We start from the raw sequence: 24,773 nt of genomic DNA, 5'->3' as shown, positions 1-24,773 counted from the left end.
CACCACTGCCCAGGATGTGAGTTGTCCCAACTCTGTCCTTATCTCCCTTTCAGGAAATGGTGTGGAACCTGCAGCATCTTATCAGAGGCTCGATTTTGTGAAAGCAGCAGTTGCTTTTGTGCCTTCTCAGAATTGGGGTCCAAGTTCTGGGGTTAAGTGGAAACATTGCATTAGCATTTCTCAGCGGGATGTGAGTGCCCAGGGATGCTCAGCCTTCACCACACGCCTACAGCCCTGCTGGGGCACACGTTTGGGGTTGGCACTGGTGGATGTTGCACCAGCCCAGCTAAAGAAGGTGGTAATTGGATAATACTGATTTGCTTGTTTAAATGAGGCAATATTTTTTCTTTGTGAATTTCATCTAACTCCTGTTTGTTGCTGATTGAGTTCTGCAGTTCGTTTTCAGCCTGTTTGCTCTGTAGGAACCATTCCCACTCAAACCTTTACCTGAGCTTTCTGTTTCTCCCAGCCACTCCCGAGGAGGAGCAAAATGCGATTCCCCTGCAGGGAAGATCTTAGCGAGGTTGTTGAACCAGAGCCAGCAGCCTTGTCATGCCTTGGTGGTTCCTTGATTCAGGTTTGTTTGAGGTTCCACCTGCCATGACAACCAGATTTTACTCTAGATGTTGCTTCCTGCCTGTGCTGTGCAGCTAGGGGTAACCTTGCCCACGTTTTCAAGGTGGGAGAAGGGAATGCAGCTGCAGGAAGGTCCCTGCAGCATGGCCAGCCAGCCTGGGGGAGATCAGGGCTGCCCACAAGTGAATCTTTCACTGGGGTGTCAGAGCAGGGTCTGTGGAGGTGTCATGGTTTTTATGGTTTTGCTGTAGAAACAAGGGGCATTGTGGTTGTTTCTGCTGCAGCCTGCCAGCCAGGTAGCTTTAGGCCCTGCTCATGGCAGGCGGGTATTTTGCAGTCTGTGTCATGGACATGTTGCTGTGTGGCTCACGGGGAGCAGGGGAAGCAGCGTGTGGAGTGAGGCCCAGCTTCCCTCCCTTCTGCGGTTTCACAGGAAGGATATCTCAGTGCTGCTGGCTGATTCACTGTGCTTGTTCTCAGAAAGCCACCTGGATGGTGGCACTTCTCCTCCAGTCTCATCTGAGCACACCATGAATTCCTGTCAGTCCATGGTCCATCTGCACTTGGAGCTCTCAGAGCCCTGGATATTGATAACACGTGGCTGATCTTGCAGGGTAATAAATGATCCATTAAAGCGAGCCCAGAACAAAATCAGCTTTCCAGATCTCACTTCTGACCAAATTACCTTAGTCCTGAGCCCCCAGGGAGAACATGCAGCCCTGAATTTGGTGCAGCCTGGGGCTGGGGCTGGCTGGATGCTCTGTGTGGGGCAGGGGGCATCAGCCCTGTTCTGCAGCCTGGGGTGGGATGCCCAGCAGAGAGAGGGCAGGGTGATGCTGCAGGAGGTGCCTGGGTGGGGCACAGGGAGGCATCCCAAGGGCGTTGGTCCCCCCTGTTCTGCTTTTGCCCAGCAGCCTTGGAAACCGAGTGGTCCACTTAGCACTAAGTCATTCTTTATTAAAAACAACATATGCTTATCCAGCACTTCCTTTTCTGTCTCACTGCTTTTGAATATGTTGTTGTGGTTACAGTAACCAGTCATGCACTTTTCTGAGCCATTAACTGGTAAAAGCATTTTCTTTTTTCCATCAAGAAGTGATAAGGGCTAAGTTACGACCTCCTTCAAAGTGCTTTTCTGTGAGGAAGGTTCTCCTGTGACTCAGACAAAGCCTGTGCTCTCCGAGGTCAGCCTCTTCAGCAGTTACTCTGGGAATCTGTCCTTGTTTAGCCTGGTGACAGCCCCAGAAGTGGCTGCAGTTCTGCACACTGAGCCCTTGGGCACAGCTTGCAACCTTCTGGGTGGGACCAGGAGAAGGCACAGCCAGGGCAGAGCTCCTCTGGGAAGCTGCTGTGCAGGTTAAAATTCTGCTTTTTCTTACCAGGATTATTTTTTTCAAGGAAAAGGTTGATAAAGCCCCAGAGATCTTCCTTACAATTGGGTTACAGTAGTTACTGCAAATCTCCCACTTGACCATAAAATCTGCTCTGCTCTTAATTGGGAAATGTGCTCTAAGTGCATAAGGGGCATCATCTCAAACTTGCTGGGATCTGAAAGGCATCAGGAGAGATCATTAAGTGAAACAGATGTTTTCTGTCTGCCAGTCAGCCCAAGGACCGTGGTCAGGCCCTTGAATGGAGTTGTGAGGCACTGAGCAGTGCATTTCCCTGTTCTGCTCACAGCTCCCAGCCCTGGGGGAGAGGGGGTCACTGCCATCACTGCTGGCAGTGTTGGCATCTGGAGATGTCCCTCCCTCAGCAGAGGGACACGGGCACTCACCAGCTTCTCCATGGGTGCAATTGCACGTTAAGTCAAAAGGCAGTGAAATAAAAAGGGAAATTTTGGGCAGATTCTTGGTAACAATACCTGTTCCTGAGTCCTTATAGCTTTGAGGGTCACTAAAAATGCTGATACTTTGCCTTCCCTGTCATAAAAATAAAAATGATCTTTTCCCTACAAAAGGCCAGGCAGTAAAGCAGATGGAATCAGGAAGTATTACAGCTCAGTGTTAGCCAGAAGGAGCAGCTGAGACTAATCAGCTTTCATTTAAAAGTATAGCATTCCCACTAAGCTCTTGTTGCTGCTGGCTTTATATTCTTATTGCTATTAATCACTGCTGTTACAAATTTGAATGGATGACAGCTCTAAGAAGCTCTTGAGGAACCAGGATCAGGGATGCTCTGGATGAGGTGCTCTATGAAGACATCTGCAAAACAGGGCTGTTCATCCATAAGGATAAACAAAGACTTCAGGAAAATAGGTTTCAGGAGAGAAAGCTGGGAGAGAGATAGCTGTATCCAGAAGAAAAGCTACAAGTTTTGACTGCTAATATTTCTGAGAAGAGTCTGTGAAAATACTACTAGTATGGCTTAAAAAAAAAAAACATTTAAAAATGGCAATTTCAGTCTTTTGCTGTGTAATGGCCTAAATGTAGCATTTTAAAAGTATCAGGAGATGATTTCTAATATTTTGTGTTGTGAAAAGATACAGGATTTTGGTGTGTTTCATACTGATTTGAAATAAGAACAGGTTCTGTAGTCCTGGCGTTTCCCATGGGACTAAATTGGTTTTTATTGGCTGTATGTTACCAGGATGCAGAAGGAGGTGAGTGAGTTTTGGGGAGAAGGCTGAGGAGGGCTCAGGGCAGGCTGTGCCCAGCTGGGGTGGCCCAGCAGGGACAGCGCTGGGACACAGCAGGACTGGGCAGGGCTGCCCAGAGCCCTGGGACTGTGCAGGGCAGTTTGGAGATGTGTGTCTGATAGAGCTCAGTGACCATCCCTGCTCAGCCCTGCTGAGTGCAGCTCTGGGAAATAATAACTAAATAATAGCTCTGGGCTCTGTCCACAGCAGGCAGCAGAGATAAGGAGGGGTCCTTACATAACATGCACATGATGGAGAGATGATAACGTGCTGAGAAAAGGCAATTCTTGGCTTGGTGGCCACTGCAGGCCTGTATGAAAGATGGGGAAGATACTGGAACAAGACATTGTCCTGCACACCAAAGGACTTCACGTTATAAATTTAATTAAGATAATCTACCCTATTTTAAAAGGAATTGATTAAAGTCCTGAGATAGACAGAAATATGTATTTTGTGCAGTTGCTGTATTGATCCCCTGCTCAGCCCATTAGTGGTGACAGTGAGGAGTAGGAGCTCCTAAGGCTGTACAGAAAGTTGTACTGGATATTTCACTTTCAGAGCCCATGGTAAGATCTTGCCCAGAAATTCAGAGAGGATCCCTTTTTTTTTGAGCAGTTGTATTCCCTTCAAAAGGACATTCTTGAAATCCATTGTAAATTCTTGCTTTTGGTCAGCAGTCATAGAATATTTCTGGCTTTCCCTGGTATTACTCAAATCTGGAATAGAGAAATACTTAACTGAGTTTGTAGGGAAGTTTGTGAATGTGATTACTGGAAAAAGTGATTAGTGGAAAAGTGAAAGTGGTTCACTAAATCACTGGAAAGTGATTACTGGAAAATCTAGAAAGATCTCATCTCTTCTAGGAAGAAGCCAGTAAAAGAAAAAGACAAGAAAAAAGTAAAAGAAAAGTAAAAGAAATCAAACCACAAATAAAGGTTCTTAAGTTTTGAAAGAGGAGAACTTAAAAGAGCAGTATAATTTGTCCCCAATCTTTCCTATGCTGAAGAAGAGATGAAAAAGAAAAGTTTTCCTTTTATTCTCCAAATATAATAATACAATAAAAATAGGTCATGCCACTTACTCTGAAACAGGCCATGGTTAAAAAAAAACCCAAAAATCAGTGCTTCTAATTTGTGTATTTCTTGTGGGTTTTATCACTCAACACCCACATTACCTAATTATATACACCTCAAATCAAAACTGAAGAATAGCTTGCTTATTAAAATCTGTCAGTGCTGTTAGGAAACATGTCAGTGCCACACATTTTGTTTCTGGCTTGCCTCATCAATTCTGCCAGCCCTGGGTGCCCCTGCAGGGCCGGGCAGGGGGCACTGAGCTGCCAGCCCTGGGTGCCCCTGCAGGGCCGGGCAGGGGGCACTGAGCTGCCAGCCCTGGGTGCCCCTGCAGGGCCGGGCAGGGGGCACTGAGCTGCCAGCCCTGGGTGCCCCTGCAGGGCTGGGCAGGGGGCACTGAGCTGCCAGCCCTGCCCTCTCCTCACCTGCTCTTCATGCAGGCATTAATTACCTCTTAGCTCACCTCTCAAAGGCCTTTTCTTGCTGCTGTCTTTCATCTTTCCCCTTGTTCTTTGCCTACTGTTTCATACTTGTCACGGAGGAATATTGGGATGGAGAACTTTTATCTCTTCCAATATTGGATTTTGCTCCACGGTGTTATTGCTGTGTCTGCAGCAGCCTCATTTCCTCCTCCCTGGACGTACCTTTATTGCTGACTTATTACCCAGGTAAATTTTCTCTGCTGTCACTCTGCCACTTGACACAAGGTGATCACTTTAATAAGAGGGGTTATTTTTCAGAAGCTCCTGGAAGGGCTGATGGACAGAGGTGCCTCCCACATGTGGCGTGCAGTGGGGCTTTATTAGAACTGCATTTCACTCCTTGGCACTTGTGCTGAACCTTGGATACAGTTCCTCAGGTTGAGATACATTGCCCAAGTAAAACAAATACCAACAAAGAAGCAGAGAGGCTATTCCTTAAAGCTGAGCAAATACACACCAAAAAAATGCTAATATTAATTTGATTTTAAAAATAAATTAGCTTCAGCTGTTTTTTCATCCCCTTTGGCATTTATTTTCCAGAACTCTGCATCCCATCAGATTATACTAGTGTAAATGTTCTCAGAAAGCTCATTTTTTGCTAGTGTACTGAATTATTTGTATGACCCCCAGGGATCAGTTCCTTGTAATTACACAAATAAAGTACTTGACTTACTTGTAGCTACAGACTGTAACTGGTGCAGTGGGCAACTGGTGATGCCCATTAGCCGTGTTTTACTGGGGTAGTGATCCCCAGCAGCTCCTCCCTCTGATTCCCCCCCAGCACACAGGGCTCCTTTTGTCAGGGCCAGGAGAAGCTCTCTGGGGCAGTGCCCCACTGCTTCTTGAGCCCGGGCTAGCCCCATCCCTTCTGATGGACAGAAAAGGGCAAAATACAGGTTGGGCAAAGGAGCAGCAGGGGGTAAGGAGAGTGGAGTGCTGGGGCTGTTTCAGGGCATTTTACAGGTCTAAGAACCAATGGATTGAGAGCCTCAAGACTCATCCTGCCCTCCGTGTGCAGAGAGCTCCTGCAGTCAGCAGAGACTGGAAAAGTCTGTACTAAAAACAGTAGTGCTGCAAGAAGTGTGCTGGGCTTTTAATCCATGCTGGGCAATAAATTCCTCCTTAGCCTTGGGCAAAACATGGAAGAACTGGGATTTCATTTCCTCTTTGAGAAAGTGCTCGTAAGGGAGTGACATCGAGTGCTGGGAGGTGCTGCTGGCAGCCAGGCTCTGTGAGCACCAGGAGCAGACAAGGGAGCCAGGGTGGGGAGGAACCCGGAGAGCACATTCCTGGAGCACTGCAGCACTGCCAGGAGCTCACTCTGGGTGCTGGAGCTGCTGCTGGAGCTGAGATGCACTTCAGCTCCAAGGATTTCCTTTTTAAATACAGTTCTGAGCACTCCATCATTGCTGCCTGTCTCTGCCCTGCTCTGCTCCCCTGATTTCCTGCTGCCTCTGATGAATGTTTTTTCATATTTATCATATTTATTTTTGATCTGGAGTTTCTTAGGGCAAGTAGATCCTTTTTGCATGCCTGGGATATGCCCAGCATATCGAGAAAACCAAAAGTAAATGAACAACAACAATATTGTAAGGGTCTCTGGCAATGAAAGGCTGATTTATTTATGTGCTGTGGTAGAAGGTAGCCCAGTAATACAGTAAGACTTAAAAAGGGATAATAAAGCCAACTTAATTTAAATACTTCTTTTTTTATATAGCAGTGAGAATGAAAATGGGGGGGGTTTAAAGGGTTTAAACCTGTTGTGCTTTGTATCTCTGTGTGCCTGTGTTGTACGAGTAGGGTATTAGTAAATCACTGACCTGTATGCCTATTTTAGAGGTATCATATTAAAACCCCAATGATGAACTAGTCTATACGTCATTCAATTCTTAGGTTATAAGCCTCTTTTCATAAATCACATTATTTATTTAAAAATACATAAATCATTTTCCTGCCTGCAGAAGTAATTCAGCCCTTAGCATTCTTCTGTCACACTGGCTGCAGCTGCTGGGAGCAGGGAAGGTGAATCTCTTAAAAACTATTTTCTCTATGCACACTTCAATATGGTAATGTGATTACTCTCAGATATTATTTAGTAGTCCTCATTCTCAGAGTGGAGTGCAAACATTCATTACTTCTAACAGGTGTAATCACTGTTGTCTGCCAGAGCAGGGAGTTGCAGTTGGAGTTAGCTGGTTTCAGTGTGCTCAGCTCCCAGGCTGGCCCTGATTCCAGGCACTCTGGAGTTTGGCAGCTGCAGTGTCTGGCCCCAAGTGGGGCTGGCTGGTGTGAGAGGTCAGAGCAGCTGCTGCCAAGGATCACATCCAGACCATCACTTGGCTCCTCTGACTTTTTTCAGCACTGCTCAGGTTCCAGTGACAGCAGTGACCTCGGGTGCTTGCTTTGTTTGAGACAGTTGTGTGGAAAACCTGCAGCAGCCCAGCACCTATTAATGGGGTGGCTGCACTTCCCATTTCCAGATACTGTTTTCATTTACTGTTCTAATTGTACTTTGTCCAAATACAAGATTTTAAATATATCCGTTTTCTTTCTCAGGCTGAAGTTTGTGGGAAAGTTCCAGCTCTTTTCACTGCTGTTATTTCCAATAATTAGACTCAGAAAACACTTTATTTTGTCCATTAAGTCAGAGACTTGGTATGGGACTTTGTTAAGTCTCCATAATGTCTGAGACAAGAAAATTTCATTTGCTCTGAGTTCAGTTTGTACTTTTGCCCTTGCTGTGGGGGAAAAAAAAGTAAGAGTTTGACTTTGGCATGAGCTTCTGTAAATCTCTCTTAGCAGATATCCAATAAAAACATATTAGGCTTTGGCAGATAAGTTTTTCCCCAGATGAGTTTGCTTTCAGCAGTAGAGCTAGGCAGAATGTTTTATCCTTTTTCCGTGGGACACTTGTGGAAAAGACAAGAGAATGGCAGCAGTGGGGCAGGAGGGGGAGAGAGGCTGCTGGGGCAGAGCAGTTCCACCTCTCAGGTGTGCTGCTCCCCTCCCATGCCAGCTCTCTGGTTTGCCCTGGAGAGCCGTGGCTGAGTGCTTGTTCCTGGGCTCTGTTACCTGGCACAGGTGAGCAGCAGCAGCCCCGGCTCCAGAGCGCTGCCCTCGCTGCAGGCACGGCAGCAGGACGGGGGCACAGGGGCTCCCCCAGAGCTCCTTGTGCATCACCCCTGCTGCTGAGTGCAGCGTGCATCCTGGATCCCACTGCTGCTCGAGACACTGCAGGGAAGGGCAGGCTCCTGCCAGGAGTGCCCCGTGCTGGGAGCCCGGGAAGGGACCCTGGCCCCGACCCTGGCAGCCGTGAGTGTGCTTCACCTCTGCTCCCTCCGGGGAGATGCTGCTTGTCTCCTTAAGCTCGCAGAGAATGCAAATTTGTCAGTGGCAGCTGTAGGAGCTTGATGGTGGGAGAACAAAGTAGGAATTTATAATGTGCATATAATTGTAAAGAGAAGGATTTTTTTAGTGGGAGATCAGCAGCAGTGCAGAGTAATAATCATCTTAAAGGGTGACTCTCTAGAATTAGTTGTTATTTTGTTTGAGTCCTTTGAAATGGCTTCCATAGTATATAATTATCTTAAATTTTAAGTGCTTCCTGCAGTGATAATGTGTGCATTTTTGCATTCTTATGTAAATGCTTTAGCAGTTCCCAGTGTCGAATTAGAAATGCCATTCAAAAACAGGTAATGGCTTTGCAAAATCTAGGGGAAGAAATGAATCTTTTCTTCCTCATCATTTTCCAGTTTGCATTCTGGGCTTTCCTGGCTGTGTTTGCAGCTCTGCCAGCAGCTGCTTTTTGATAACATCCAGTGGTGGGAGACACTGAGGTGAAGAGCTGAATCTCATCAGCAGGAGCTTAAAAAGACAAGAGACCAGCAGACAAACTGCCATAACCTGCAGAAAGAAAGGAATTATTTGTAGACCCAATGAATCCTAGGCAAAGCCACCTAGGACTAATTCTAAGAGCATTGCACTGTAATGGAAGTGCAGAGTCCCTGCTCGGATCATTTTGGGTGGTGCTGCTGTAACTGGCACAGGCTGGGCAGGGATCAGGGAAGGGATCCCTGGCCAGTGGGATGGGAGATGAGGCAGTGGGGAAATGGACAGATGGTCACCTTTGGGGATGGACAGGCTCACCTTGTGCTTGAGCTGCAGGCTGGCTTTGCTCTGCTCGCTGCTGGCTGGCTGCAGGAGCTGTGACTGCACGTGCAGAGCCACAGCTCAGAGCCAGAGCTGATCCCAGGCCCTCCAGATAGCTCAAGAAAAATGCAACAGTAGTTTTCAAAGTAAACCTGGGGCCTGGCTTTCAGATTCCTCCTTGGGTACAGTCCCCAGCTTCTGGTAATCTCTTACCAGCTCTTTGTTTCAACTGTGCTTAGAACTTTCTGAGGCAGAGACACAAGCTTTAGTTCTCAAATCAAAGTGCTCACATCATTCACCTTTTTGTGTGAGCCAGAGACAAAGATTTCACTCAAACCCTCCTAAACCCTTTCAGGGAACTCCCTGTCTGTTCAACAGGTAACACTATCAGGGAGATGGAGATGGAGATGGGAATGATGGAAAGGGTTCTTTGACTCAGGTTGTCAGGAAGCCTGAGACACTTGCTGGAGTAGATGTGTAAGTCAGGGAGTGGTCATACCTATGTTTGAATTTAGTGTTTTTCTAATTTTTTTCCACTGTGAGAGAACTCAGAACAGCTCTCCTGTGGAAAGGTTATAGTACAGAGATCTGCAGTGTTTGATTCATGGAGCAAGTGTCCCACAGCATTCCCAGAAATCTGTGACTGCAGTCCAGGCTATCTTAGGTCAGGGTTTTAAATTGTACCTCCCAGAGACATTTGGGCTTGTTCCAAGTTTAAATTAGGTTTGCAAGTGTTTTAGCAGAGACCTGTTTCTCTCTGCTGCTCAGACAACAGCAGCATGGCATCTCCCAAAAGTCTGGCTCCAGAGTAATCTTTTCCACAGCCCAGGGGCAGCAGGGAGTCATAAAGCAGCCAAGTGACAGACCTTTGCAAAGTCCCTATCACTGTGGGAGAAAGAAACCAGAGCTTTGTGCGCTTATCTGTGTGCTCAGCTGTCTCTGGGAAGGTCAGGGCTATTTCTTGGCTCCAGTGGCTCGCTCGAGGCCTGTTGAGAGGACACACAAGTGCTGGAAAACTTCCCCAAAGCTTAAATTGCTTACAAGGTGTGTAGATGTCATTTTCAGAGAGAGATTTAGCTGTGCTCTGCATGTGTCCCTTCGTAGGTGGGGTCTTCACCTGCTGAAGCAAATGTGTTCTACCAGTCAGCATCAGCTCTCCAGTAAAGGGCCACTCCTGTACCTCATCTGCCATGTCTAATCCTGTATTACCTTGTTCCTAAAGGTTTTGCCATCTGAAATCTCTCAGATCTCACAATGAGCTACCATCTCTGATACAAACATCCTTCTGAGATCCCCTAGCAGCACGTGGTCAATAGCATCATGCAGGGGGCTGGGAGGGTGCAGAGATTCCAAAGAGCATCATGCTCTGTGTCCAGAAGCAGGGTTTGGCTGCCAGTAATGCCCTGGCACTGCCAGCCTGCTGAGGTTTGAAAAACATGAGTGAACAGATTTCAGTAGGTTTCATTACCATGTGGTCAGACAGAGGTGCTGCTTTGCTCAGGATGGAGCTAACCAGTTCCTTGAACCTGTGACATTATTATTATTATTATTATTATTGTTGTTGTTGTTGTTGTTGTTGTTGTTGTTGTTGTTGTTAATATTACTATTATGCTCAGTTTTTATATTTACACTTTGTATGTAGTGAGCTGAATGAATAGTGACAAATATCAAATATCCTAGGTTTCTTACAGCAAGGGGTCTGTGTGTCTTTGCAGGCTACCTGAGCATTAGGAGCTCACCCAAATGCAGTGCAGGCATGGGTAACATTTGCCTTGGTGAAAACACGTGTTGAGGGAGTCACTGCTTTGTTGGGTGTAATGTCCCACTTAAGTTTCCCAACACTGACTTTATCCATAGTAACAATTATGCTTGCAGTGTAATGCTTCAGAATAAAAGCCTAATATTAATAGGCTGATATTAATTAATAGGCCTGTTAGTCTGGTGTTATTTTTTAGTATATAATCCCAGTCCAAAACTTGTGCTGCATGTATTACTTTACAGAGCTTTCCAAAATAGGTTTGGCAGTGTTGCTGTAGGGGAGGCTCCTCTGAGGCAGCAGCTGCAGCACAGGCAGTGCCCAGGGCAGCGTGGGCACAGCACAGGGGCACTGCTGGGGCACTCTGGGGCTCCCGGGAGAGGGACAGGGCTGTGCTGAGCCCCCGAGGGATGGCTGAGCCAGAGCCCAGAGATGGGCACCCACAGGAGCCCAGGCAGAGGGCAGGGCTGGCTGTTGCTGTGGAGCCCCCTCAGCTGAGAGCCAGGCAGGAGCCCCTGTGATGTAGTGTGCCATTATTCCTCCTGCAGCTCCTGCTGGGATTTATCTTCCTCTTGCAGCCTCTCACTGTCACTGAGCACAGGCAATTGCTGGTGTGCAGAAAAAGAGCTCGTTCAGCAGCAGCTGAGCTCTTCTCTGGTGCAGACCCCATCCTTCTTCTCCAGTGTCAGCAGAAGCTGCTGCAGGCTGGGGAGGGCCGGGCTGAGCTGGGCAGAGCTGGGCAGAGCTCTGCCACAGGAACACAGGATGGCACGGGAGCAGCAGAGGGGATCCCTCCCTCTGCCATGGCCTGACCCAGCTGCACTTGCACAGCCAGGCTGGCACAGACAGCATCCCCTGCCAGCACTGCTCCACAGGAGGGGACAGCACTGTCCCCTCCTGCTCTGACTCCTGCTCATTCAGCTGCTCTCCCCCAGAAGAGAAAAAGCTCTGTGTGCCTTCTCGATTTTCCATAGAATTTAGGAGCATCCACTGCAGAAGGGACCACGTCCCTGCTTGTAATTAAACAGAGAGATTTAGAGCTTGCTGCAAACACTGATTAGATGATTGTTTTCAGCCCTTTCAGGTAAATGTGCATGAAGCCATGGGTGTCAGTCCAGAGGAGATCTCTGCCATCTCCCCAGGAGCAGCAGTAAATCCCCCTGTGCTCCTCAGAGCCTGGCTGGGCAGGGGGAGCCCCAGGCTGGGCTGCACAAGTGCCAGGGGAGCTTGAGGACGTTCTGCTCAACAGCTGTGTTGGAAAGATTGGACGATACCAGGATTTGATGTCACTTATAACAGCTAGAAATCTGATTGCAGTGTCTGGCAGGTTATCTATGTAATAATGGATTTGTTATAAAAGAGGTTGCTTAGCATCTTTGTGGCTCTGCTCTAGTTCTGGGGAAGAAAGCTGTTCAAGCTGCTTTTTGCATCTTTCTCCCTTCCTTTAATATTTAAACTTGGGTACACTGACTAATCAGAGAGTCAGAAATACCACAAAATTGGACTATATTTATCAGAGACACAACTGAAAAGACAGAGAACTTTTCTACAAATGCACAATAGTGAGGTTGAGCAACAAAGTCCATTTTACTTTGTCATAAGACAAATGACTGAAAATACCTCTGTTATGCAACTCAGTGGTGCAGCAGCCTCTTCTTAAATGTTGTGTTTCAGTTCTGGAAATGATAGAGGAAAAGAAAGAATTCAGTGGAGGGCAATGAAAATGATTAAAGGCACTGAGAAACTTTCATATGAGGAGAGATTTAAAAAGATTAGCCTGCTCAGTTAAGACAAGAGATGAATAAGCAGAGGCACGATGGAGAGATGTTTGGTAATGAATGGCACAGAAGAGGCACACTGAATACTTTTATGTGCTGTTTTCCAAAACTAAACCTGAGAGTAGAAAGCTGTAAAAAAAAAAAAAAAAAAAAAAAGATGAGAAGTGTGCTTATGATAAAAAACAACAGCAGACACATTTTAAATATGTTTTCCACAGTGCTGGATTCACCTGTGGAAGCTGCTGTGGCAGGGAACAGAGATAATGAGCTTAGGAAAATTATGGAAAGGATTGGCTGCTCTGGAGAGAACTGAGAGCCTGCTGAGAGGAGAAGGGAGTTCTCTGGTAGTTTTCAGTGGGAGCAGAGCACGATTCAGCAGCTGGCACAGCCCCAAGGCTGCTGCAGTGATGCTCCAGTGGGCTCGGGGGGTGTGTTCCACACTGATACCTGCACACAGAGGGACCTGCTGCAGCTGCCTGGGCTGCTGCACTGACCTGAGTGCTCCTCCTAAAGCTGCAGAAATTGAAATAGGGTGGGTGCAAGCACTGGAATGGACTAAAATAAGACTTGATCATTCAGCTAATGGCAGAGGTTTCCCTCTACAATGTTTCCAGCATCATCAAAGTAAACATGATGCAAAGGAGAAGAATTTGGGGTAAAGTGGATTTTCTGTCCAAGAGGAGAATTTGGGGTAAAGTGGATTTTCTGTCCAAGAGGAGAATTTGGGGTAAAGTGGATCTTCTTTCTTCATACCAAGTACATTGTATGTCAGAACTTGGTGGGATGGATTAGGACAGGGACCTGTGTTTGACATCTCTGAGGTGGATTCCTGGGCATCTTGCAGAAGTTTTAGGCCCCATTACAGGATTTTTTCCAGCAGGATTAATTTCCTCTGCAGTATCTGTATGTATCATGCCTTAGTTCTCCTGCCCCAGTTAAGGAATGCTTTGGGTAATCAACACAGCTGTAAAGGGAAGCATCACCAAAGGACAGGGGAGCAATAATATGATTCTGCCTGGTTCCTGTCTCAGTTAAATCCCAGCCTTGTTTACAGTCTCTGAGTGGCTGCCCTTGGCTCAGCAGCAGCACATCCTGACGGGCAGAGACGCTGAGCTGACGCACCCAGCTTTAAATAGTTGGTTATTGATGGGCCCAAGGGCCACTGAAGAACCTGGGCAAAGATGGAGACATTTGCTCAACTGAGTCACTGACAAGGGTAGAAAAAGAGTAACAAACAGAATTCACTCCTCTGAATCTCTGTATTTGTAATTAATATGTTTCTGCTTCGGTTCACTGTGGGCATTTTCCCCTGAATTTGTGCATTTTGCTTGCTGTGCAAAGGAATGTTTCAAGGGAATCATTAGGGGCTCTTCTCAGTGCTTTTCTCATGGAGTCAGAGAATACCTAGTGACAACCTGAAATCTTTCTCTGGAGATCCTGGTTATCCAGCTGCTTCTTGGGCTCCATTGTACTCTCCACAGAAGCTTTGCACTAAATAATTTTACACAAACCACTGATGGTTTGTGTTTCACTTGTGATAAATTGTGATCAATTCCTGTTCATTGCACTAGCAATAAGGAAAATCCATTCTGTGCAGTTGTTTGGGATCACTCTCCAGAAAACTTTGCCTCCCTATCATTCCTGTCATTAAGTTGTTTTCCTGAATAAATTCAGTGTCTCTTCTCTATATAATTTTTTATCTAATTTTCTTCTTTCATGGTTGTATGGCCATACCTTGAAGTGAACTCCAGGGGAATTGTTCCCCAGGCCAGCTGGTGGTTTGTCTGTAGCAGTTATTTCAGCCTCCAGCCCCTCCTGAGGGCTTTGGGCTACCTGCAGAGCCTGTGGAAACTCACCTGGAAGGGGCATGGCCAAAGGGATGCTCCTCCCTGAGCTGAGCCAAGGCCTGTCCCAAAAGCCCCACAGCCTTCTGGAAAGGTGTCTGTGCTGTGCTGGGGACAGTCCCCTGGCCAGAGAGCCCCCCAGGACCTGGGCATGCAGAGCAGGAGCTGCTCCCACTCAATCACCAGGACTCCTCACACAGGAAAACTCCGGCACCAGGGGCAGCACTGAGGGTCTGTGCAAATGTGCTGCTCTGGCACAGAATGCAAATGTGCAAATGTGCAAATGTGCAAATGTGCTGCTCTGGCACAGAATGCAAATGTGCAAATGTGCAAATGTGCTGCTCTGGCACAGAATGCAAATGTGCAAATGTGCAAATGTGCTGCTCTGGTACAAAGTGCAGTGCTGTGAGGTAATTGTCATTCTCCATTCTGCAGCAAATGGCTGCTGGGGGCTCAGGAAATCCCAGCTTCCTCAGACTGCTCCTGCTGGGGATCCAAAAGCTGTGGCTCCTGATAACAGGAAGGCTGAAGTGTTCCCTTCCTGTGCTGCTGACAGCACTGCACATTACACGGTGATGGTCCAGAGGATACACCCTGGAACTTCACATGCCAGGATGGGGAAAATCAATCTCTGTTAATAAAAAAAGGCAGGCTCACTGGTGCAGAAAATCACTACTCTGGAGCCTTAACGAGGCTCCTTCAAAAATTCATGATTATAAAATGGAATCCTGGGCTACATTATAGTTCTGAAAGAAATTGGGGTATGGAGGGAAAAAAATCCAATTTTCATTAAGTGGGGAAAATAAAGGATAAATCGTGTACACAGACATAGTCATTGATCACAAGGAATATAATTACATGCTCAATATATAAGAACATTTTCCAAGTTTCCCAAGTACACAATACTTTTCTTGAATACTTTTTAAAGTTAAATTTTCTTTTCTTGCTGTTTACTCATGCCTGTAGCATTAAGTCCTCCTGAACAAAATCTGTGATTGTTCTAATCAACTGCTGTAGGGTTTGCTCTGTCTGGGATTGAACAATCCCAGAACAATATTTGAACAATCTGGGATTGTTTTAATATCCTGCTGCAGGATATTCAACCTGTGGTGAGAGAAACATTGAACAAACCCAGTCCTGAGCTCATGACTGGAAGAATTTGGTGGTGGCCCCTGCTGATGGCACCCACAGTGCAAATTCAGAATAAATGAATCCCTGCTCCAGACTCATTTGGGCACAGAACCATTAACGTGCAGTCCTGCAGGGTAGGTGCTGTGATGGCTGATAATTCCGAGGGGTTTTGGCTTCAGACATGTCTTCTGCACAAATAGAGCAGGAGGAATTCCAGACTGGCTTTTATGCTATTTTAGCTTTCAGGCTTGGCATTCTGTAATGTAGCCTGAATTATTTTAGATGTAATCTAGTCAGCTGCCTGGAAATACAGCTACTCTAAGTGTCTAAAAAAGGCCATGAGGCCTTTTTACCATGTTATCATTCACCAAATTATTACTTTTTAATTATTTTTCACGTGTTCAATGCAGTTACAGATTTGTTCATGGAGGAGCCTTTCAGTGGTTCAGCTGATCACTCCAAAGCAAGCAGCAGCCCCTGACAGTTCATCTTCCTGCTCACTTAAGCGTGGCTGAGTCACGGCTACAGTGAACCAGCACTGTCTTTTCTCTTTTATTTATTCATTCATTCATTCATTCAGTGTTAGGGGTGGATGCGTGAGGGGCTCGAGTGCCTGCAGTTTTTTGTCATTTAGGGGCCATCATCAGTGACTTTTGAGGTAAGCAGAGATGGAAATACTGTTTCACAGAAAGAATTATTTTCATCTGTTCTGTGTAATAATGTATCCATAACTCTGGACTTTCCAGAACTCATTTGCATTGTTTTCATTGCAAGGATGGACTAAAAGGACAGCTGAGAGAGGAAAAACCTGGCCTTGGAATTCAACGCTTGTGTTTGTAAATCTTCCCTGGGGTTGAGTGTGTGAGCTGGAAAGTGTCGGTGTTAACTGGGCCCTCAGCCCTCTCCTGACTTTAGCAATGCACTCCCTTGCTCAGTGCCCTGATAAAGAATTTATCACTAGCAGAGATGGCAGCTGCTGCTCTGCACTGCGCCCTGGATGGGGGTGCCATGGAGGTGCTCCTGTGCTCAGCTGGGCTGGCATTGCCAGGCTCAGGGGAGTCCATTCCCACTGGAATGCCCCGTGCATTCCTCACCCAGAGCCTCCCTGCAGTGCTGAGCAGCTGCCCAGGGGCTGCCCTGGGAGCTGCTGGCTGGGCAGGGGTGCCAGGGCACCTTGCTGAGCTGCAGTGCAGCTGGCAGAAAGGGCACCAGGGCATGAGGGGCTCTGCTCTGGGGCCCAGACCCCTGGGGGTGTCATGGAGAGGGGTTTGGGGGTTTGTGTGTGCCCAGAGGACCCAGCCCCTGCGGCTCTGCCAGGGCTGCTCTCGCTCCCAGGTGAACCTGAGAGCTCCAGAGGAAATGGGGGTTCTGTTTGCAGTCTGACCCTCTGCTGCTGTCTACAAGCGGGCTTTTGTACCCAAACAGCTCCAAATTACTGCACATAAACCCTAATCTGCCAGTGGGAGCACTGTAGTTTTCCATTTTGCTGCTAATTGGATGATACCCTTGCAATAGTCTTTGTTACCATGGCTGGTGCTGGGCAGAGAACAGTGAGGGAAGGCTTTTATGCAGAAATCTTACAAAAATGCAATGACTGTCCCTATTTGACAGCAATTGAAACCAATTGTCAATTAACTAAATAACAACCAATTAGCTTAAAGGAAAAAAAAGAAGAAAATTGCTTGCTTCACATTCTTTGTTGAAGCAAATGCCAGTCAGAGAATGGGAGCTTTTTTCTTCCTCTTGTAAAGACAAAATGGCAAAAGATGTGCAGAAAATGCAGAGTGGTGCGTTTCTTTTTTTTAAAACCATCCTTTTCTCACATGAGAATATTTTAGAAACTAGATAAGAATATCTGAAGCTCCTGAGACATTTAATTTCCTGTGATATTTTAAAATCAAAGTTCCAATCATTATACGAGCACAATTTTTCCTCCTTTTTTTCACGCCTCTGTGGGGTCCTGTAAGCACGAGGGCAGCTCCCCTGCAGCTGGCTGCCTTCACAGGGGAGGCCAGCAAACATCTGGCTGCTCTGTGCTGCAGGCTGAGGCACGACTGAGATGGTAACAAAGAGCAAACCCTTCCCCTTTCCTATTTTAGAGTCCACAGGTGAGATGCTGCCAGAGCTTGTGAGGTTCAAAGGCCAAGGAGCCAGGGCTGTTGGGGTTAGGGAGATTCAGCCATTTAGTGCTGGCATGTTGGCTCTGCCCTGCTCTGCCCTTGTCTCTGCCACGGCTGAGGGCAGCAGGTCATGCACAAAACACCCTCTGGGCCCTCCCTGCCTGCAGGGCTGCAGGTCCTGGTCCCAGGGGGACACAGCTCCGCCTCTGCCCTCATCCATTTGCTGCAGCAATCAATAAATTCTCCGACTCTTTACTCATTCTTCACAAGGATCTTATTACATTCTACTTAGAGCTGCTCACAGCATCATTTCACAGCTTTCAAATGGTGCTACTCCTTTGTTAATACTCGTAGGACCCGTGTTTCATAACTGGATGGTTGAGGATGAGAGGTATGACTTCTAACCGTTCAGAGAGCAGTGGATGTTGGGTGCTTTTTCATTAACTGATGTGAGATTTGCACATATTGATCTGTTGCTTTCTTACAGGAACATTTTACACCTGAATGCAAGTTCAAAGAATCAGTGTTTGAAAACTACTATGTGACATATTCCTCAATGATCTACAGACAGCAACAGTCTGGCCGGGGTTGGTATTTGGGTCTTAACAAAGAAGGAGAAATAATGAAAGGAAACCACGTGAAGAAAAATAAACCTGCAGCACACTTTCTTCCAAAACCCTTAAAAGGTAATTGCTTGGGTTTGCTGCATTTCTCTGAACTGATCCTGAGTTGTGTTTCATTGCTGTGCATGTGTATTTGACCTGTCCAGCTGCTTGCGTAGCAGGAGTGCAATGTTCTGTAACGTGCTGTTTGTCTCAGCAGAGTTCCAACAGGTTAAAGCAAACTACTGGCAGTGCTGCTTCTCTGCTTGCAAGGAAATGCTGATTTCTGTCAGCTCGGGTCTGCCCTGCAGGGCTGTGTAAGTGCAGTGGGAGAGGGAGGAGTGGTTTTCCCCTTCTGCCCATGCACCAAAGAGGGTCTCAGAGGCTCTCAGGGAGTGTTTGAAATGGAAGGGTCTCCTTGCCCTGGGTGTTTGTCTGTCCTTGCGTTGCAGATTGCTGAGCAATGCCAGTGTGCCAGAGCTGGGCTTTGCCCCGGCCCCAGCTGTGCTGATGTTCTGCTCTCTCTTCCTTGCAGTGGCCATGTACAAAGAGCCTTCCCTCCACGACCTCACAGAGTTCTCCAGGTCTGGAAGTGGGACCCCAACAAAGAGCAGAAGCGTTTCAGGAGTGCTAAATGGGGGTAAATCCATGAGCCAGAACGAGTCCACGTAGCCAGGTTGAGGCCAGCCAAGTGCTCTCTAAAGAACCTTACCTCTGGATGCAGTTGAATTCTTACTCGCAGTCTTTCATCCAAACCCTCAGGTGCCCAGGACAAGGCACGAGCTCGCATAGGTCACCCGTTTATCAGCCATTAGATCTTCTGGTTGGCAAAGGATAATCCCCAGGCATGTAGAATGTGCTTGTGCACACCACAAGGCAGTTGGACAGCAGCAGACACAGCTGTGGGAAAACCTCCGAGAAGAAATGTCCAGCTCTTTCTCTCTCTCACTTTTTCTTTCTCTCTTTTTCTCTCTCTCTCCTATGCTTTGTGGAAAATGAAACAAAAACATTTCACAGCATTCACTGCTGATAAGAATTTGCTTTCCAACTCAGAAAAGACCACTTTTGCTCTTCAAAGGAAATTTTAATGCTTGTATGTTTTATAGGGGCGAACAAAAAACAAATACGTAAACTCTGTTGTTTCCTTGGCTTACCGTTTTATATCTAAGGCTTGATAAAAAAAATGTATCCTTTAATTTGGAATAGTGCAACTTTTTGATTTCTGAACTCCAATGGGTCTTTAAAGCTATGTCTTTAAAAAAAATAATTCAAAATTCAGGGTTGGAACTGAGAGTTGGTGTCTCAGGCTCAAGCAAACAGTGTTCTTGTGGTTTTAAACACAATGAAATATAAATTTTTATAGATTTGTAGTTTCTGGTAAAGTTCTTGTGCTAACCCCAGTCTGTAGGAATTGAGTTGTTTTGTTATCCCAAGTGGAAGTTAACAGAAAGGGATAAAATTATCCTCCAGTGTAGATTTCTCTTAATTCCATTTTGTGTGTCATGTTAAACTATCGTTGTGGCTTCTTTTCTAAAGACAGAAACTGTGGAATTAAGGTGACTTAATTTTTTTATAAGAAACGTCTTATTTGTAAAAGTCCTTTCACTGTAACGGGCACGTGAATATTGTGTAGGAGGAAGCGTTAGGACAGGTTACCCCTAAACAACATATACTAATACTGCTATTGGAAACAATTGTTTAAAAATGTAGTTAGGTTTCCATTTAGGTCATCATGTCTGTTGCATGGGAGAAAGTTGGAATATTGGCATAGATTTGCATGATGTGTCAGATTTTGTGCATTAATCATCGTTGGATTCTGTGCTCCAAAACTGAATTAGTTCTGTGCAGGCAGCTTTCTGCCTGGTACAAAAAACTTGTTTATTATTTGTTGTATACACAACCATGCACTGAATAAACTATTTATATTAAGATGTACTTTTTAAAAAAAGCTTCTTTGATTGTATGCTGTACATCCATGGTTAATTTGAAGGGAAAAGGGTTGGCAATTAAATTATAAAGTTACAAAATGTTCAAAATTAATTGCAATTAATGTTCAAAATCTTTCTGTGTGACGGTCATTCCCTGTAACGCCATACATACAGAAATTCAAACTTTCTTTGCTTTTGGGCACTGTCAGAGCTGGTCCTGCGTGTGCCCAGCTGAGATACTCAAACACAGCCAGACTTGGTGTCCCCAGGCCTTGGGAATGAGCCCTGAGCTGAGCTTTGCTAAGCTGAGCTGAGCTGAGCTGAGCTGAGCTGCAGGCCCCAGAGCTGCCCCCCTGTGCCCTGAGCCACCCCTGCTCCCTGTGTGCCCCTGCCAGCCTGGGGGCTCCCGGGGCTCTGGCAGCTCCAGCTCTGCTGGATGGAGCCTCAGCACACCTGGGGGAGCCTCAGCACACCTGGGGATGCTCAGCACACCTGGGGATGCTCAGCACTCCTGGGGGGATGCTCAGCACTCTTGGGGGAGCCTCAGCACACCTGGGGAGGCTCAGCACACCTGGGGATGCTCAGCACTCCTGGGGGATGCTCAGCACACCTGGGGATGCTCAGCACACCTGGGGGATGCTCAGCACTCCTGGGGGAGGCTCAGCACACCTGGGGATGCTCAGCACTCCTGGGGGATGCTCAGCACTCCTGGGGGAGGCTCAGCACTCCTGGGGATGCTCAGCACTCCTGGGGGATGCCTCAGCACACCTGGGGGAGCCTCAGCACACCTGGGGGATGCTCAGCACACCTGGGGATGCTCAGCACTCCTGGGGGATGCTCAGCACTCCTGGGGATGCTCAGCACTCCTGGGGATGCTCAGCACTCCTGGGGATGCTCAGCACTCCTGGGGGAGGCTCAGCACTTGCTGGCCATCACTGCAGGTGCATTTAACAGCCAGCTTCTCTGGCCTCCCAGAAAAAGGCTCCCATACCTTTGCTCTGGAGGGGGAGCATCTCTCTCTCTCCTGCCTTTTCTCTCTGGAGAAAAACTTTCCAGGAAAACTTAGCTCATCTGCAGCATCCAGGCAGCTCTGACAGGGGAGCTTCACTCGTCAGGGTGTTCCAAGAAGTCCTAGCAGGGACAAGTTTTCATCTTGGGTGGCTGAAGAACCAGTTCTGGAAGACAATAATGGAAATGGAGGCAAAAATCTGCCTCTCAATGTTAGGCTGAAATGCAAGTGAGATGTTTTGTTGTCAGCTCTGTGTTCCTCCCACTTGACCAAGCTGGAATTAAACCAGCTTTAAGGTCAGGGCTGAGAGAGGAGGGAAGGAGATTGTTTTAGACCAGACCTCCAGATTTGTTGTTTCATGGCAAATAGCAAGTGAAGAGCTCTGGCCTGCTCTTAGAGAGGCCAGGCTTCCCCAGCTCACCCCTTTCCATAGGGTGAGAAAGTGGGAGCACATCCAGCACTGCAGAAAGCTTAAAAAACTGAAGAGGGGGTCACGATTGCTGCAGGGGTTCTGATGACTCAGTGGGTCTGGATCACCTCTGCCCTTCAGCCAAAGGTGGGATGTCCTTGGGGAATATTTCAGCACCTATAAATTAGAAAGTTACACAGATTTTCTTCTGGATAATACCTTCCTTTGAGAAACCTGCTGAATGTTGGGGAAGTGTCAGTTTGGGTGTCTGTCAGAGCACAGAGGCGCTGGTGAAGCTGCTCTGCTGTGCCACAGGTGCGGTGGCAGAGCAGGAAGATGCACACCTGGAGTAAGGAATGCCCAGGGGCTGCTGTGGCTCCGAGCCCTAGGCTCCTGTGAGCACTGAGCACCTGCACAAGGGGGTCCTGGGCCCTTCTGGCACTGCCAGGGGTGGGGATGCCTTCACCTGCCCCCTCTCCTGTGCCTGCCCCTCTAGCAGTGCTGCCCAGGAGGTGCCTCCCCCCCTCCCAGCAGCTTCTGACACAGCTGGGCTTCACCTGGCAGAGCCCCAGAGCACTCAGGGCTGGCAGAGAAATCCCCCCCAGCCCAGGAGCAGGGCAGCCCTGCAGGCAGGAGCACAGCCCTCACTGCTGCCTTGGCAGCCCCTGGCAGAGCTGGCTCCAGCCCTGCTGCTTGGCCAGGTTTGGGGCTGAGCCAGAGAGGGGAGAGCTGCTCTCTCTATCACAGAGACCTTTGTTGCTTCTCAGTTTGATTTTCCTCATGCTACCTCAGCATGGCTGTGTCTCCGTGGCCTCTTGCTCAGCCCCGTTCCCCGCTGGCCCGATGGAAGCAGCTCATTGCCAGCCCAGGGGAGCCCAGGGAGGAGCAGCCCCCCTGCAGCCCCTTCTGCTGCCCCAGCCCCTCTCCCGGGGATGCAGGCACTGTATCCCAGGGAGATGCACAGCTCAGGGATGCTGTGGTGCCCAGGGACCCAGGGATGCAGTGGTGCCCAGGGATGCAGTGGTGCCCAGGGATGCTGTGGTGCCCAGGGATGCAGTGGTGCCCAGGGATGCAGTGGTGCCCAGGGATGCAGTGGTGCCCAGGGATGCAGTGGTGCCCAGGGACCCAGGGATGCAGTGGTGCCCAGGGATGCTGTGGTGCCCAGGGACCCAGGGATGCAGTGGTGCCCAGGGACCCAGGGATGCTGTGGTGCCCAGGGATGCAGTGGTGCCCAGGGATGCAGTGGTGCCCAGGGATGCTGTGGTGCCCAGGGATGCTGTGGTGCTGGGCTCTCCCAGCTGAGCCCAGGGGCAGCCAGGCCTGGCAGAGCTCTGCTGTGTCTGAGTATCTCTGGGTGGGAGCAGGGCCAGCTCCATGGGGGTCATGTCCCCCTGACACACCTTGACCAGGACACTTTTGCAGGACAGAATCTGTACGTAACAACCTCCTGTCTTCTAATAAATAATTCTCTCTTAAACAAACTCTCCTGTCTGGGCTCTGGTCTCTATCACTGCAGACACCAAGAGGGCTCTCTGCTCCAGCAGCAGCAGCAGCACACCATGGCTTAGCTTTCCCTGGGACAGAGACCCTTCTGTCTGCATTAAAACTCTGCTGTCCCTGTCCTCCTGCACCAGAGAGGCACAGCTGGAGTGGTCAGCCCAAGACAGCAAAGATGGGTGTTCAGTTTTCTGTGTGCTGGATGAAGGACACAAAGTGTGGGGTGCTTTACCAGCTCAGAGAATGGCTGCTCTAAATGCTGCAGTTTCCTCCTTGTTGTAATACCAAGACAAAAATTACATAAAAGTACAGTAGAAAACCTGTTTAAAATAAATTCATTTCTTAGGGAAAAGACCTGCCATGCAATTTATCCTGAGTGACCCCAGCTCTGGCCTTTTTCCAGAAATTTCTGGAGACACGTCCTTGACAACAAAAAATTTCCCATTCCCAGAGTAAGTTTTTAAGACACTCTCTCTCTCCAGGCATGAGCGAGCAGAGCTGTTCATGCCTTTTGGAGAGCAGGTCCTGAAATGAGCTGGCTTTGCTGCTGTACCATGGTTTTATTGCTGACCAGCTCCAGCAGCAGATCTCACCCTGCTCTGAGGACACACCACATCAGTCTGGGGCACACTCAGTCACCTTCTGCAGCTCCTCTCAAGGGAAAGTTTAAATATTAAAGGAAAACCCAAATTTGAAACACATTTCACATTAATCAGAGAAATTGATGTAATAAATTATTCTACTTCATCAGGAATTAGGAGACAACTTACAGGGTCCCCTTCAAAGATCATTATTAATGATTTGAAATTTAAAAGTCTTAAATACCACACATGGAAAATTTCTTTCAAGCACTCGTAGGCCTGTTTTTTTTCCCCAGTTATGTTTGGCAATACTCACCCAAACCCAGCAGCTGGAGGGGCAGGATTAATGCTCCCACTGAGTCCCAGGGGGGCTCAGCCCTGCACGCTGCCACACTCCTGAGCTGTCTCCTGGCACAGGACAGGGGCACAGGGCCCCTCACGGCTGTGCTCGGAGCAGGGAAGGAGAAATTTCACTTTGCTGTGAGGAAAAGGACAAGGCCAGGGAAGGGAAGGCAAAGAGGAGCAGGGCCAAGGGCTGGGGAGGGGGCACAGTGTGCATGGAAAGCAGCAGTGCCTCCCTCAGCAGGGCAGAGAGCACACAGGCACAGCCCAGAGCCTCAGCATTCCCACAGACCCTGCTCAGGCTGCAGCTCCTGCTGCTTTCAGAGCCTTTGGCTGCACCAACTTTCACTCTGCAGCTGGAGAACTTGGACATTGCCTCATGCATGAGGGTGTGACACTGTTAATCTAGGAAATATTTTACATAACAGAATCAACTGGTTCAAAACTTAATTAATCCTGTTTTCTTCCCAAATGATTTCCTTCAAATGGTACTTGAAATAGTTTTACTTTCCCCCATTGTCTCTCTAATATACTGATGAACTTTTCCTTCTGAGCTTCTCCTTGTTTTAATTGTCTGCTCATCCAACCATTCCTTCTGATAATTAAGCAAGTTAATAATATAGAGTGATCTTTAAAAATTAAACTTCTTTTCTTATTAAACAAAAGCAGAACTTTCATTGCTGTTTAAAGGTGTGGGTTTTTGTGGTTTTTTTTTTACTTTCTTAATTTAAAAGAACAATTACTGCATTTGGAAGTAGTGGCAACACTTGAGAACCCACCTGCCACAGAGCTGGTGAAATTATTTTACATTAACCCCAAAGGTTTTGCATTAGATAACATAATGAGATTTTTCTAGGG

The 24,773-nt window shown here is 47.6% G+C and overlaps 1 protein-coding gene and 1 long non-coding RNA gene across 19 annotated transcripts in view; one reads left to right on the top strand and one right to left on the bottom strand.

The window, feature by feature from the left end:
- FGF13 (fibroblast growth factor 13) overlaps positions 1–18,865 on the top strand; it is a 187,402-nt gene extending 168,537 nt beyond the window's left edge. For 2 of the 4 annotated variants that reach the window (XM_050974397.1, XM_050974398.1), the window contains 3 exons: positions 18,035–18,233; positions 18,370–18,466; positions 18,685–18,865. In XM_050974397.1, coding sequence (XP_050830354.1) covers positions 18,035–18,233; positions 18,370–18,466; positions 18,685–18,793 — 405 coding nt within the window. In that variant the 3' untranslated portion in view covers positions 18,794–18,865. The remainder of the gene's footprint in view (positions 1–18,034; positions 18,234–18,369; positions 18,467–18,684) is intronic. The other 2 variants (XM_030228837.2, XM_009090446.4) reach the window with 1 other exon arrangement.
- LOC108962061 (uncharacterized) overlaps positions 11,732–24,773 on the bottom strand; it is a 39,661-nt gene continuing 26,619 nt past the window's right edge. For 10 of the 15 annotated variants that reach the window (XR_007777591.1, XR_007777593.1, XR_007777592.1 and 7 more), the window contains 3 exons: positions 21,069–24,015; positions 18,862–19,133; positions 18,651–18,779 (listed from right to left, as the gene is read on the bottom strand). This is a non-coding gene — a long non-coding RNA (uncharacterized LOC108962061). Of the gene's footprint in view, positions 12,351–18,650; positions 18,780–18,861; positions 19,134–21,068; positions 24,016–24,773 lie in introns of those variants that run through there. The other 5 variants (XR_007777589.1, XR_007777588.1, XR_007777586.1 and 2 more) reach the window with 5 other exon arrangements.

The sequence above is a fragment of the Serinus canaria genome, chromosome 4A, assembly GCF_022539315.1.
Source record: "Serinus canaria isolate serCan28SL12 chromosome 4A, serCan2020, whole genome shotgun sequence".
Lineage (NCBI taxonomy): Eukaryota > Metazoa > Chordata > Aves > Passeriformes > Fringillidae > Serinus > Serinus canaria.
This window is presented reverse-complemented; position numbering and strand designations above follow the sequence as displayed.